The 16833-nt window shown below is 37.2% G+C and overlaps 1 protein-coding gene across 1 annotated transcript in view; it reads left to right on the top strand.

Annotated features, from left to right (window-relative positions):
- The first annotated feature begins 9779 nt into the window (after positions 1 to 9779).
- LOC116163087 (alkaline phosphatase-like) overlaps positions 9780 to 16833 on the top strand; it is a 29338-nt gene continuing 22284 nt past the window's right edge. Inside the window, exons 1-2 of the mRNA XM_031476932.1 lie at positions 9780 to 9846; positions 11524 to 11702. Coding sequence (XP_031332792.1) covers positions 9780 to 9846; positions 11524 to 11702 — 246 coding nt within the window. The remainder of the gene's footprint in view (positions 9847 to 11523; positions 11703 to 16833) is intronic.

Here is a 16833-nt window from a genome sequence, read left to right as displayed (position 1 = left end):
CTTTTGTACTCCTCTTTCTTTTCATTACACTCTTGTCTGGCGAAACTAGTACGCAGTTTTGCAATCAAATCCCACGTTATGGGTGAAGTTTAGTGTTTCTTTTTATATTTACTTTGCGTCAGATGGCGAACTGGGGGAATAGTTTTCATTTCAATTAAATGGTAACCACCTAATGGCATTTGCGAATTAAAGATTCTTTTTGAGGTACTTACGAAAAGAACTCAAGAACTACGAGTATGTTTATGCCCCTAATTCGCTGCACTAACCTCAATTCGCAAGCTAAATGAAATAGATGGAAAGCGATCTGCACAAGTCTTGCAGCTACAAAAGTTGTATTCGACAATTGTAGGAATACTTCCTGAACTAATGCAAAATGAGATTAAGCAAGCGAAGTCGTCGGTGTCGGTTTGTAAATTATAATATGAAGATTTTAGTATCCCCAAATGTTGTAATAGTTTTAATTCACTTCGCGTAGTTAATTTGTGAGATAAGTAACTCGCTTCCGTGAGGCAATCAAATTATACTTGCAAATTTGCGTGATTCTGCAACATAATTCGGTTTATCGGAAATTAAAGTAATACGTGCCATATTATAGCGCCAGCTACTTTCGTGGGGTAGTAGCAATCGTCTCTTTCTGTAAACTTGCAATGCCAAATACAATTTTCAATTAAGTCATAATTACAACTATACCTTTACTGTGGGACCTCCTTTTTCATTCCACACCGTGACGATGGCAGCGATTGTAAAGAGATACAGAATCACATTAGGACAAAGTTTTTGGAATAAAAACACTTTTGGGCTCACTTTTTTAGTTTTCGTAATATTGTGGGAATAAAACCAAATTCAGAAATTTTCTAATTTGTTTTAGAAAGCGGTGCCGGCTTAGACATTGCTAGAACATCTTCTTAAGGGTAATTTTAATTCTTACGTTATAACCAACTCTCAATTTGACGGTAGAGTATTGTACTTACAATGAATTTTTTTTTACTGTGACACAGTGCAACACTCTGTTTATTGGTTTGCTGCTTTTGATGGAACTTTATTTGGACAGTAAAGTACCTACCGTAATGCTCCGGACTACTAACTCTGCACGAGCGGATATCTATTTCTCTCAAGACCAGTGGGCTAATAATTAATAATGACTCTAATTCGACTAAAATATATTACAATAAAATTAACGCTACAATTAACTATAATTAAGGACACCCTTAATCCTACGAAGACGCAAGAAATGCAGAGTCTACCGCCATAATGTCACTACTAAATCACTGAGTTAATCGCGCTGATCCGTTCACAACTAGATGGTAGGACTACCTCTTTGGTGCCGGCGCTGTGGAGAAACGACTCCTCGCTTTCGATGCTACGCCTTGGTGATGAGTGATGACGATCCACTCGAACAAAACTGCGGATTTCGCTATCGCAAGACAGCTCACTTAGTCGCGCACACTGGCACTTTGATTCGCGATTTTACGGAACGTCGAGAAACTCAGAACCCGCGCTTATACCCTAAGGACCGCTGTATTCTTCCGCGATCTTCTACGTTCGCTGCCCTCGGGGGCTACCGACGAACTTCCTAAGTTTTTTTATGACCCATTCATAGAAACCACAGGCGCTTTTCGCCACATGTAATTTTTCAGAGTGTCACTGATACAATTCGGGTCCTTAAAATGTTAGCGTTAACGCTAACGTTAAACTTAACGTGCAGGTTATCTGTCAAAAATGTTTTTTGGCAGATAACCTGCACGTTAAGTTTGACGTTTCTGATACATCACAGGTTCACCGGGTTCGATTCCATGTTCCGCAGGACCATCTTTAGCGCTTTCTCCTCGGTCGGGTTCATTCACTCTCTAAAATGCTTGGGGTAATACAGGCGACTGTGGCACATAGTTTCGGGCACACTCTGGAATTATTTTCAGACAATGCCGAGACTAAATTAAATGGCCCTAGCACATATAGAGCCGTATAGCATTATGATGTTCATAAAAGTATAAATTTTTAATATTATTATTAGAATAGATTTACAAATTAAATTCGGTATTAAATTCGACGTGCAAACCGGGATTAGATTTATGTTTGTGAATCTCAAATATTTCCAGGATGTTAAGAAAGGACCCTTTAGAAGCAAAATGAAACATTCCAAAGTCAGAGTCCATGTGAAAATGTTTTTGACAGGATTTTATCGCGTTTAACCGTTACCACCGTAAATAGTTTAACACGTTTTTGGTGTGTTTAGTTTAGTTTAAAATTGTTAATAATGTACGTGAAAATACGAAATATATCAGCCAAACCGGGTGAAAAGGACGATATGGTCGATTTATCCAAAAATAACCTCATAAGGTAAATTAAAAGCCTGATTTGTGTCGAAACGGAGATTGCGGGCCATAAACAAAGTCTTTATTATAAAACAAAGCAACTTCATGATGATTCTTTCGTGATGGATTACAACATAAAACCACAGATTTAAATATACATACAACTAAGCAAATGACGTTAAGTATACAAATAATGGAGCTCAAAAGCCCTTTGATACCCGACACTCCCTGTGATGAGGACTCCAACGATGACGATTCATACGAGAATAGATCTTCCAAACCCGAATAGACAAAGCGCGGCAAAGTCGACTACCGACGTACTTTTTGAGGTAGTGGACAATACTCCACCAGAACCGGCAGAGAGCAAATATTACAAAGTTGGTAATGCGATATATTTTCTTCTGGAAGAGTATGGTGCATGGTTTAAAGGCGAGATTTGCGAAATAAGTACTTAAGGCTTAGTCGGTGGATCCTTCCGATAAATAACATTTAGGTTAGGTATAGTATTTAAAGTTAAGCATGTTAGTGAACAGGTATAACTGAGGGGTATCACGAAATTAAGCCTCGAGCGTATCAACTTTAAATGTACCTACGAACTACAACGTATTGAAAAAAAAATCAATAGTAAATGTGAGATTTCACAAGCATAATCAAAACAAAAGCGTAAACAAGATTAACAGTGTAAATTAAATTAATTGTTAACACATAATAAATTAGTATACAGGAAACAATGATCTACTTAAATATAACAAATAGTAGAGGCAACCAAAATGTAATTAATAATATGACATAAAATTAAGATACAGTAAATAAATCTATACGGTATGATAGCAAATACGACGTCTAGAAACGGAAAATGGATAAATAACAAGCGTAATAAACCGATTAAGAGATTTTAAACAATTTCTTTTTAACAACCTCCCCAATCCACAAAATCCACCACATTGTTTGGCTATAACGCGCAAGCAGCAAAATGCAAGGCACTACAAAAATACCATGTGCTTCATAAATAAAACACACGCCGCTGACCGGCCAGCTAGCTCTGTTGATCAAATAGCAAACAGCGGAGAGAGAAAGACTAATGTACAGGGTTGTGGGTAACAGAATTAACTCAATTGGTAATTGGCACTTATAACTCCTCGATCCAGCCTAGGTCGTCAGTACTTACTTTTTTTGGTCGCTTCAATGAAAATCTCTTGGGCGCCACCTAATTCCAAGTTAAGTTTCGCTTGCCACTACCGGAACTAGGAAAGGTAGCTTTAGCTTTAAAGTAGGCAACTGATAACCCACAAAAAATCAGTGTTTATTGGGTGCAATTGCACCTGCATACGTAACACCAACACAAAAGTTATGTTCCCCAAATGGGAATCAAAAATCAATAAAGTATAATAAACACGTTATGTAAAAAAAAAACTAAACAACCCCAAGTATAAGTGTTGAAATAATTATCCCCAAATTCCAAGGTTTACATAAAATTCCCCCAATGAAATATTACATAAATTTAGTAGCTGAAACTAGTTCACACCAAAAATCCTGAAAGTAGGTATAGAACACCCATCTACCGTTGCACAGTGATTGAGTTTAATGGGTTAAATTGACAGTGGATTGAATACCTTGATTGTAGGGTATCGAAGTTTAAATCATAGTATAGAGCTCTGTACTTCACAGGTGATTTACTTCACATGAGTAAATGCAGTTAATTAAAGCAAATTATTCCCTTTCAATTTCAAGCGTACTAATTAAGAGTAATATGGGTGGCTCTAGTGTTCGGCCAGTTAACATTTACCACATAAGTATGGGTTAAATGAAATGCAAATACACAAAGGCAATAGTTTAAACAATAATAAGATATCACCACTACGATAGGTAGGTCTCTGGTTCCTAAGATTCCTGGTGTACGTGTAAACGGCTAACGGTTTTCTATGTACCGCAACAGGTGTCAAAAGGGTTGGTGTCCGCAGTATCTGTTTGGCTGCGCCTTAGAGATAGTAACGTTTCAATGGCAGATTCTACAGTACACGGAACTCCTGCATGTTGTCGTTTAACGTAGATGTGTTTCGCTTAGAGAGTAAGTAGAAGCTACGGAATCGTTGGACTTTGACTCCTTACAAGGACTCTAAAATATAATGTAATTATGGCCACGGTTAACCAAATATAATGCGCTAACCTCTTAAAGCAGAGAGTACACAAAAAAAAAGAACTTCGTTAAAGTAAGGTAACCTTCTTATACCATAAATACGATGGATTCCCCGATTAAGGTGGCTTGAAATTTCACCAGTACAAAAAAAAATTCCTTACGGAAGTTTGTCCCCAAGCATTAAAACGAAACTGCTTGGTGCAAACATTAATTTGGGTTGACTTGGTTAAAAGATGCTTTCGCCAGGGTGTTCGATCCAAAATCAACCACTGGAAGATATAACAAGCACCCCCAACTCGGGATCACAAATCGACCGTCTTTCTAAAGCAGGTGGTGAGAAAAAAACGCTAACTTTCTTGTTTCCGGTCACGATGCAACCGACGACGAATAATTCCAACCAACCACGAGAGCCGATGGATACGTCAATACCATAAATGGTAATATCTAATGCTTATCGATAAAGGAAACGAATTTAAAACCAATGACAGCAAGGTATCGAATTACAGTAAACTGACGTCATTGATCGGTAGATCGAGAAACTAAAACGGGCAGGCGACACAAAAATATAAAAGTAACTAGAGAATTGACATATTGGTTGCACTCAACGATGCGCGAACATGTAATACAGGGTAATGGAAATAGAAATATGACTACAAAGGTTAATACTATTTTAAACTGTTACATGGCATATGTCGCGGCCCAGCGTGATGGCTATAAAAAAAGTGGAGATGCACCCCTGTTAGTGCCTACCAGAGACGCCCTCACGACAGATGCTGGGAGAGGCAGCGACGTCAGGCATATGCCAAAGTATCAAGTATCAATAAAAAAATGTACAAGTTGCGAAAAACATTCTTACTATTCATAATTATCATAATTATCTGACTTTTAGATCCTTCATTTTGCCTCTAGAGGGTCCTTTCATAACGACATTTATGGTAAAATTTAATACAAAACTCGTCAGCAAAATGACGCTACTTTACTAGAAAATTAAAGCACTCGACCATTTTGCCCCTAATGGGTCCTTTCATAACGACATTTCTGGTAAAATTTAATACAAAACTCGTCAGTAAAATGACGCTACTTTACTAGAGAATTAAAGCAGTCGACCCTAAAGAGGCCCCCTACTTCAATATTTCCTCGCCAGTAATTTAACATTTTCCTGACTTTTATGTAAATAACTATTACTTGAATTAATTGCTATGGAATCTGCAGTTTTGTAATAATTAGGATTTGAATTAAAGAAAAATCTTTTTTAGACACGTTTTTATATTTTCTAATGCGGCTATCGATTTCAACCTATATTGGGTCATCTTCAGGCCGAGCTATAATAGTTTACTTTCAAAATGTGAAAAATAATCAAGCCAAAGAAGACCTCGAGCATCAATCAAGTTTGGCTGCAAAGTAACGGACAGTGACACATTTTGGCAGAACAAAAACCTATGCACATATTTGATAATTTTAAAGCTCTCGGGGTATTACTACTGAATATTTTTAAATTTACATTAACCAACTAAGTTGAATGAGAGATCCAAAGACACTCATACTTCAAGTATAAAAAATATAAGGTCCATTTCCCTGAATTTTGATTATTTCTATTTAGAATATCAAATGTTTGGGTAATTTATTCTTTTTAATTTTGATTCTGATTTGAGCATTTTCAGGAAAACTAAAACAGGATGCTTTAATTTCTTGATTCCGCTTTAACTTTGCTCGTATTCAACTGATCCCCACAGAAGGTGCTTAGTGATACATTTTCCGATATGCTGTAGGCAGGGCTGTAGGTAATTAGCCTGGTAATTAGCTTTATGTTTAAATACTCTACAGCTGATGCTACCAGGTTTTCTAATTATTAATTTAGTATCTATAAAAACGAATCAAGTGCCTTCGCCCATTTTCCATGCGTGTATCTGATGTATCGTACAATTTTTTTCTACTTATGACACAAACAAAGTAACGTGAGGTGAGTGTCTTGATTGAGGCACATATTGATGAAATGTATATCATTTTGATGGAACTCACAGGGAACAGGTCCTCTTGAAAGCGATTTTTCACAGTCGTGCGATTGTACAACTCGGCTTCGCCTCGTGTGGCAGTAATAACCATTTTGAAACGTATTGCCAACATTCATTATGTAATATACCTACCTACTATTCTCGTGAACATAAGCAATCACCGAGAAACCAAGATTATAAATGAATGATTTTGCTTTTGTTTTTAAACAATAATCGCACTAACATAACATATTAAAGTGACGCAGTATATGGCGAAAGATGAAACTGTTGGATATTTTCATAAATATTTTAAATTTTTCCACCGACATGTAATACAATGAAAATCCTTTAAGCATAGACAAAATTCCACGCTTAGACCCACGAAAGATTTGCTTTGTTAGTGTGTCTCGTCGCTTTCCATTTTTCTGGCACGTTTATAGCTTTACATATAAGAAAGTTGATTAATTCCACTAAAATCGGCCAATACCCTAACTTTCTGCGCCACCATCAATTATATTCTTATGAATCATTCATATTTCACAAATTTTCATAAAAGGATATTATTTTGCAGTTTATCATCCATTCAATAGGGTTTTCAACAGTATTTAAAGCTTCATATAGCTTGGCCAACTCCAAATTCCGTCACATTTTGCAACTAGACATCCGTACGGAGTTACTTCAATACGAATCGTCATAAATAGTAGAAGCCTAAGCTCCACCTGCATTGTATTATACCTAATTTAAATTGTCATCTAAGTCTTAAAGGAAATATTCGTATATCTACATAATTGGTATTTTGCACTTGAGGGATTCGACTGAAAACATTTAATTCTCTTATAATTTTCATTAAATTTGCTCCTATTAGCTAAAATCGGTAGGTACCTACCCGATAGTCACAATCACGGTGAATATTCACCGTGGTCACAATTTAAAGCGTAAAAATTATATTTTACAGTATACAGGTTTTATTATACATTCGCTGCATAAATAAAATGACCAAAAACACGTGACGGGGGATTACCACCAACCAAGCTATAATTAAACCGAAAATTAAATTAATCCATAAATTAATGAGATGGGATGAGAGATAAATACCACTAATACTATTAGGACGTGCCAGCTTGTTTACAGTAGAAGTTCATAAAAAAACACATAATAACAATAATTGCCTTTTCGAAGTGACTACAGGATGTTATAATCTGCTTATGACTATTCAGGGGCAGCAGATGTCATTGCTTGGTTTTAAATGGTCAATAAAGTCCCTAACTATTCTACAAATAACATAAACGTTTTCTGGGTAAAATTACAGTGCTTGTCGTTTGCTTTTTCAGAATGTGGTAATTGTAATTCAGAAATGTAGGTTGAATTTATAAGTTTCAATTGGAAATTAGACTAACTGAATGTCATGAACGATCCAGTGGAATTCGCATTAATCGTTTGTATTTTATAAAACGGCCTATTCAGGTTCAGAATAATCCATTTAATACAAGGTGTTCAACGATGAGCTGATTCGGGAGTTATTCAATGAGCACATTGCAGCTAAAATACTTTTTTCATTTATTCGAGTTCCTTGAAATTTGGGAAAATAGGTTGCCTTTTGTACACTGACAGCAATACAGAATATCTTATACCTATTATCCTTATTATTTAGAATTTTTGTACTCAAACCTAAAACCAGGGGTTGTATTAGCACTATCGCCAAAGGATCTTTATGTTACTTAATACATCCCGTGTTACTTGGTAAAATACAAAGTGTAAAGGGATTAAACTATCATGTATCGTCATAAAATAGAATACGCTAATTAATTACTACCCTTTCTACAGTAAACATTCCATTTTCTTATGAAATGAAATAGAAATTAGTATGTCTGGTGCAATATTCGTAGGGTCCATTCTACTTTTATTACACGTTGTATTTCTATTACATAATACATTGAAAATTTGGTAGTGTCACGTTGAGTACACAACGACAGTGTGGTTAGGCTCCATTAAATTAGTTTATTTTATAGCACGTGATAAACGTAGATAAAGTGAAACAAATGCTTGCGCATTCTGATTAAGTCTGTCATTCTTATTAATAATGGGACGCGAAGCACGAAATAAACTGCAGTTCATATTCCATGGAACCTGAGCTTGCTATTTTTAACGTATAAATTAAATTCAGAATTGTCAGAAGCTGTACCATGATGTCTCTGGCTTAACGGACGTACGTCTTTTGCTGTGGTCTTGATGGATGGGGATGTAATCCGTGGTGCCGGGTTGGTGAGTGGGGTGCCGAATTACTTGGTAGATGTGGTGGACGTGTACTGTTTGCGTTATGTTGGCGATGGCGTCTACCAGCTCGGCTATGTCGGCAAGGATGGCCTGGATGTCTCCTGCTTGATTCATTGATGATGTGATACAAAACTCGCCAGTAAAGTGATACCACTTGACTTGACTGGAATTAAGTTTATTTAATATTTCCTGGCTAGTAATGGTGAATTTTCTTGACTTTCATGTAAATAAATTGCTGTGTGCACTGATCCGTAGGCCATAAAAACCGTACAAAAACACCAAACAAAAACCTAGCTACCTCTTGACTTTTATTATGATCACGGCACAAAACCTCTCCCTAGACCTCTCCCCAATACAGAGGAAAGAGTCGACTCTGCTCTCAGTTAACCTGTTAACTTCTAACAGATAGTGGGTTAGACCAAATACCTTAAACTCCAAACTGAACTCCAAATTTTGAATAAATAAAATAAACCTTGGGCAAGCAACCAATAAAAACCCAGGTAAATTAGAACGTTCGTTGTGAATGAAACACACGGAAATTAATGTGAAAATTACAAAAGTGCGATTTAATCTTAACACACAAAAAGAAAATGGTACAAAACACAAACAATAATTATTACAAATAGACTAAAATTAAGACTTCACTACATACCTTACTTGTCCGGGAATTGAAGTATCCAATCAAAAGATATCCGTACACAGTTCACAAAAATTAAAATTTTCAATTAACACAAATGCCACTACTACACTAACGACATCGGGTAATCGCAGCATCTTGTCTTCGAGTAGACAAGGACGTTCACAAAAAACTCAACTTCAAACTGAGTCACGTTGAAAGCAAACTTAGGAAGCGCCGACCAGCCCCTCTCCTTGCAGCACCTTTGATGGCCAAAAATTTTATGACAATTCTCCAGCCAGTAAGACAAAAAAAAGACTTCGGGGTTGTACTATGCACGCACAAACGCAGAAAAATAATTAGCCGCGAATTCCGGTTTCACAAACGAAACTTCTTCAATCTTCAATCTCACATTGAACGACAACTTTTGATGCTGGCTGCGGCTTCAAATGAGTAATAAACTGGCCGTAATTCAACGATGGAGCTCCCAAGAAACGAATAAATCTTCAACGAAACGTAATTCCGCTCTCAACGTGGCAAAAAGCCGAAATTAAAAATTTCAATGAAACGTAGTTCTGCGTAGACTGTGGCTAAAAGCCGATTTTAAATCTTCAACAAAACGCAACTCGGCGCTGAACGCCGCTAAAAGCGACGCTCTTCTTGTGAACGTCCTATTTAAGGCGAATCCGTTCTTCCGATAATAAAAATTACAACAACCAATCATACACAGTCGACAACAATGAGAGAACCAAAATTTGTTATCAGACATTAAGAGATAAATCCAAACTTAAATTCTAGGAGAAACAAAATTTTATCTCTCTTAACCACACAGAAAAGGCCAAAAATCACATTAACCTGTCCATCAAATTAACCACTTACATTTGATAATTGATAAGGAACTTTCTTCGTTTGAATAAAATGTAAACAAAAACAACTTTGACCGCCCTGTTGTACAACACAACAATCTCCATGCCGTTACACAGACCAACGACAATTAATAAAATTTAATTATGAATGTTAGTTACACAGAAAGGAGACCGCCCTTGTCCACCCTAATTAGGATTTCCGAAAATTTCATCCTGCCGGGCGAAATAAACACAGCATAATATTAGCACGATGACACTCGGGCTATTTATTTTCGAGCCCGCGAAGCAAATATTTTCAAAGTCAATCGTATGTATGTAAAAAATGCAAGTAATACTTGTCTTGCAATGAATGTATTTTGTCTCGTCTTGCAAAGGTTCTTCTCTTCTTGTACAAAAAGATCAACATAGGTCGCCGAATCAAGAAGACACCTCCTCCACCCTGGAAAAAGCTTTGTGACTTCGACAATAAATCCCGAGTACGCAATACGAATTAGTACACTGACTAAAAAAATGTTAAGCTTTTAACTAAAACTTATTAGGTGTTGCAACATCTACCGGTACCAGTATAGCCTCAATCCTTGCAGCCGACGAAACACAACATTTAAAATTGAAATGACTCAAACAACGAAATCACAGAAAGCTTATCCGATAAAACAAAACCAAACACAATGTAGCAGATAAAATTATGAACCACATTGGACATGAAATTTGTATACCACCCCATATTGCTACCCTATTGAAACAGACTGGGAGTCTTGTAATAATTTTTGCAACAAGCACATACAGTCGCAGGAAGTGATGTTGGTCATTCCAGCGTGGAATATAAACAAACATATACTTACATGTATCCGTCGTTCAGTACTACAAATACAAATAAAAGGACAACACTTATGAAAAAATATTGGAAACAGAATACCTATACTTACTCGTAAAGCTTAAAACCTTAGGTTTGAAATCAGAGCGATGTAACTTTTGTATGAACGTTTTTAATTGATGTACATTAAAATAAGGGAATGATTCCCCCATTGTGCTGATGAAGTAATAAAATAGAACAACTCTAACCCGCAGAGTAATCCAGGCGTTGTTGATGAAAAAGGGTTCGGAATATTCATATGTGATTGGTAGTGCAACATAAAACGCCAGTCCCTTACTTATAACGCCCAATTTAATCTCAGAGTTTTGCTGATTGTATAAATACACCTCGAAAACGTTCACGGATTTAGTGGGATGTAGAAGTTTTAACGTGTAAATGTGTTTTACTTGTTTGACTAAATTATGAATTATAAGTTGGACGTGCTCACTAAAGCGTTTAATTAACTTTTTACAGGGAAGTCGACGGGAATCGTTACCAACACTCGCATTACGCACGCAACGCCCGCGGCTTTATATGGCCACTCGCCCTCCCGATATTGGGAAGACGACTCGAAGGTACCGCCAGCAGCACGGAAGTCCTGTAAAGATTTGGCAAGGCAACTTATTGAGAACGATCCAGGACGGAATATAAATGTACGTATGATTCGTTTTAAACAAGCTTTCCATAAACCTAACTCTACTGCAAGAACTTTCGGAACTCCACAAAATCGAAGTAAAGTTAAGTTCTCGAAGAAAAAAAAACACCCGGAGGAGATTTACAATTTGTTCCTTAGTTTTAAGCAGCTTACTCAAAGCCTTCTTATGCGTTCATCCAAGGAATAAATTCTTATAATGCCAAAATACGATCACGTAGATTAAATTTTATAAAAATATTGTATTTTAAGGAAGAATATTCATACGTTCATAGCGGAAACTTCGCTCTAAATTCACAACGGAGTTTAGATTAGGCAGCTCAACTGATGAAGCATTTTTAGCGCATTTTTGCAAATTTATTTGTAAAAAGTAGCTTTTAATCTCACTTTGGCTGGCTGGCTGGATGGCTGGCTGGCTGGCTGGCTGGCAGCAAATGTGGGCGCGTAGAAGAACTCTTGTAGAAAGGCAACGGGTGTACGTGTATCTACAGGGCCGTGAAATTTGTCACCCTTAGGGACATGGCTACATGATGTGGGGTTGGCGACATCTGGGCGTCATCCTCGAGCGTAGTATACTAACGTGAAGGTTTTTCAGTTTTTTCCTATCTTCTACTACAGTTTTGGTCCGATTCTTTTGAAATTGGTGTCGTCGGAAAGATGTTGTAAACGCGCACAACTCCTGCGTGGCGGAATTTTGTTTTTTGTCATAGGGGCGAAATTAACGACCTTTTGCGAGGCGCGCGCGCGCATCTTCGAGAAGTAGTCTACTTCGGACGCCTTTTCCTTCCGTTGCGAACTCACGCGGTTTAACGTTTCGTAAATCTCGAATCGCTGTCTCTCTTTCTCGTGTCGCCAATAGAAGTGAATTGCGAGTGAACGGGACGTCGGAAGTGGGTACCGTAAAAGAGAATGTGTTAGCCCGCGAAACGATCTCACTGATGGTGGAGTCAAATCTTCAATCACGAATTGCGGGTGAACGGGACGTCGGAAGGGGGTACCGTCAAAGGAAATGTGGTAGCCCCCGACACGATCTTCCTGATGGTGGAGTCAAATCTTCAAACGCGAATTGCGGGTGAACGGAACGTTGGAAGTGGGTACCGTCAAAGGGAACGTGGTAGCCCCCGACACGATCTTACTGATGGTGGAGTCAAATATTTAAAAGCGAATTGCGGGTGCACGCGGAAAGTGGGAAGCGGTTAGTGAATGTAGTAGCCTTCGACAAGATCTGTTATTGATGGTTGAGTCGAAAGTGGCTAATAGAATACTGATCTGCCACACAAAAATGCGCTGAAGTCCCTTCGATCTCAAACGAGGACTTTGATAATTTTTTTAATTTTCGAAACCCAAATTATCACCTGTTATGTTCCAAACATTCGATAACATCACAACGAAAGGAAATATAACGAACCAAAATGCCTTGTAGATGTAGTTCAAAGTTGGGTGGCTTCATAATTAAGTTTATACCAAATTTATAAGCTTAATTATTAACGAGATATACATATTCATGTCCAATTCCGTAATCGCAAATCATTCACGCATATAACGAGAAAAATTCGATTTATATTCAAAACTGGCAGAATCAAATAAATTGTACGTACGGGTCAAGTTATTATCTGCGTGATGTCATAAAATGTACTTGATATAAGAATATTTTCGTAGACACAGTCACGTGGGCTGTATCTTTCGCCTCGTACTTCAATATTTCACCAATAATGTGTCATTTTCCTGATTTTTACGTATATAATGTATTTACTGGCACTGAATGTGCCGCAAGACCTGCATCTCCACCACAACTCGTCTCCATCAACCGTCTTTCACACAGGACAAAAATCGTTATCCTTCTGTTTCATTTGCCTACTATTTTTCCTTCACTGTATGCTTCTTTCTTGTATCTTCTTGTTGCTCCACCCCCTTCTTTTTTTTCTTATTTTGCTTCGCTCCATTCTTTTCGTTTTTTTTCTTTCGCCATCTTCTCTTCCTTATCTTTCAGTGGAGTTGATGTCGGCATCTGTGAACGACCAGCCGTCCTCTTCCGACTAACACAGTGTTTAACTTGTGGTGTTGGAATAGCACACAAATCTCTAAAAGACATATTGACTGCGTTCTTCTTCTTCAAGCTCACAGATTTGTCTTCATTATCACTTTCAATAACCTCCTCAGATTCATCTGGAGATTGCAATTCGGACGTTGAATTTAAAAACAACATTATAAATATGGGCCGCTAACCCTCTGCTCCACTCTGTTGATTAACAATTTACTTTGTTTGGATCGAAAAATGAAAATTGCAATTAGAAAACTGCCGCACAAAAATATAACATTGAGATAAATTACTACAGTAAATGAGTAACTAGCGCAGTTGGTTCGATTTTTATTAACTTTTGATGTATTGAAGGAAAACGGACACCTAAATTTATGTAGGCAGTAATTTCTTATGAAATGATTTAAACCTGAAATCCCTACCTATCTCGGACATGAATAACTACTTCTTAAAGAAGAAATGGCCATCTCTTTTTTAAAGTTAAATGGTTTAATTGTGCGTACTGAATTCCAGGAAAATATAAAAAAGTCTGGAAAGACTGGTCACAAACTCGAAGATTTTTTCGATGAGAATACAAAAACGTATACAATTTTACATAAGTTTTTCGACACTTTTATGATCTGGTTCTGAATTTAATAGGTCTAGTAATAGTTCGATCGGAACGATCAGAATTTACAATAACAATACAACGAACTTTGTCGTGGATATACTTGCTGTTGAGGCCTAGGTGGTTTACAACTCAGGGGGATTACATTGGTATAGTTGACGAGTGATTGCTGGAAATGCATTCTTAATCTGACAGCATGAATATGATTGATTCCAACTGCAGCTTTTGGAAAGAAAACTTCCTGGGCGATGATCAATAGGTTTGTAGTTTCGGTTGTTATTCTATTGGTCTGGTCAGTACACAATTTTGGGGTTTGAAAAATGAAAGGCGAGTATAAACATATCCCGCTTTTAAGTGTTTGTTTTTGACTTTGCGATTTAGTGTGTGGGAAATTCCTTTCACAAAGTTTTCACTTTGATTAACTTTAACCTTAACGGCACAATATAAACGATAATTTCAACCTCGACGTACTATTATCTTCTAATGGTACTACGGAGCGTCCGAAATGTTTGCGTAATTCGCTGATTTGCACGATATAAACAAAGTCTTTATTTACATTGAAATGCGATACGATTATGTGTCTGCACCTCGGTCCTCGACAGAGATATACGTAATTGTTTCTTCGCGTAATTTTTCTCTGGCGATAATTCTTATAGAAGATGCACTTTCTTACCGGCTAACACGTGCAAATTTTACACGCCTTAGTGAAAAACTAAACGCACTATCGTTATGATAATCCAAAAAATGATAACTCAAATTTTTCCACTTGGGCTAAATGCTAACTTCCAAAAAACTATTGGATATTATGGACACTAGACTGTCCCTGGGAACTAACTATTTTTCTACTCTTTGAAGCTCGTAATATCCCCAACGCTGGGTTTACTGATTGTGGCTCTGAAATCAAATAGGAATGTGCGTGAGCTTGCTGCTAGATGCGGTGTGAAGAACATTCGTATTTGAACTCATTGTATCAATTTTGAGTGTATCTTGAGTGGAGCGTGGTTCATAATGTCATGTTCGGTGTTTTATTCTCTCGATTGGAGTTCAACGAGCTTTACCACAGCCGGCGCCGGCGCTCCATTGCCGGTGAATGCTATCGTGTTACGTGTTAAAAAGAGGTACTATAAGGTTTCATAGCTGACGCTGCGAGTTGGAGTTGCATGCGAAGGAGAGATGTAAAATTTCTGCTATGTTGGCATTTTTCACCTTCGATTTGGAGACCCAATGCAAATTAACGAAGCATCTCCGCCATTGGTGTCCATTATGAAATAGTCGTCTTAAGTTAGTTTAGCATAGAAGGAGGGGATGAGCTTTTCACAGAAATTAGGGGATTTGCGTTTGATCTGTGGCGCTAGGAGGGTGGCATTTGAAGAGCCAACCAGGGAGATTTGCGGCGTAGAGATTAGAGTTTTGGTTCTCTAGTACGGCGTTTTCCAAAAGCGGCTTCGAGAGCCTTAATTATTAATCCCAGCGTTCTTGGTATTCCGAGCTTCAAAGAGAAGAAAAGTAGTTAGTTCCCAGCGACAGTTAGTGTCTATAATATCCAATAGTTTTTTATTTACTACTTATTTGTTTGTGTTTTAGGTAAATTCTTATTTTTTTTTATTATTTGATTTCATAATGTAACTCACTACAATATTTCCCAGAGTCGTAACCTCTGCTTATTTCAAGTAACATAAACAAAGAATTTTAGAACTGGAAGGCAACTGTTAGCTAGAATTACCTACAGATAAATTGGGTTGATGAATGTGTTGAACTTAATTGAGCAGAAAGCCCCCAGGTGAGAAAATAAATAATTATTACTAAAGACGAAAGAACCTGGCTGTGCATTGGCAGATTTTTTCAAAATATTCGCGGAGAAAGCCTAATAACACAAAAACAATATTCGATCATCATAATGGCAGCACTTGGGCATTGCTCGAGATCAAAGGCCAATTTATTGGAAGAAAATAGGCTCCCAGAAAGAAGTAAGCGAACCCTTTATGCATTAATTAAATTTCTTACCGAGACTTAAATCCGCAAAGACAAAAACACCGCCTTTACTAATTAATGATATACAAGGAATCTGGAATCCAATATAAATAAACGTCAAACAGAATTGGTTGTTATTTTCAGAATATACACAAGGATTTTCCAGTATATTATTACTTCGATTTTAAAGGGAAAGTGTTTTTCCCGAGGATTTATTGGTGCCTATTAATATTACGACGGTTACAGATTCTACCAGCCATTTGGGTCAATTGATTTCATGAATCTTTGTTAGGAAGGTCTTCACGAATACTTTACTTCTTACGAAGTGTAGGGTCGGCATGGGCAAGATAATATTTGCTTATATGGTAATTTACAATTGCATTTACTTACGAGTATAGTAAATCCTCTAGCTACTTACTTATATCTCTACCTCAAATTGAATTGAATTCGTTAGTGGTGCACAACATCACTAAGTAACGGCATTAGTTCTATTTCCGTTTTAGTCAATTACCTGAT

This window comes from Photinus pyralis, unplaced genomic scaffold (assembly GCF_008802855.1).
Source record: "Photinus pyralis isolate 1611_PpyrPB1 unplaced genomic scaffold, Ppyr1.3 Ppyr1.4_LG2, whole genome shotgun sequence".
Classification (NCBI taxonomy): domain Eukaryota; kingdom Metazoa; phylum Arthropoda; class Insecta; order Coleoptera; family Lampyridae; genus Photinus; species Photinus pyralis.
The sequence above is the reverse complement of the archived record's forward strand: the minus strand, read 5'-3'. Positions and strand labels throughout refer to the sequence as shown.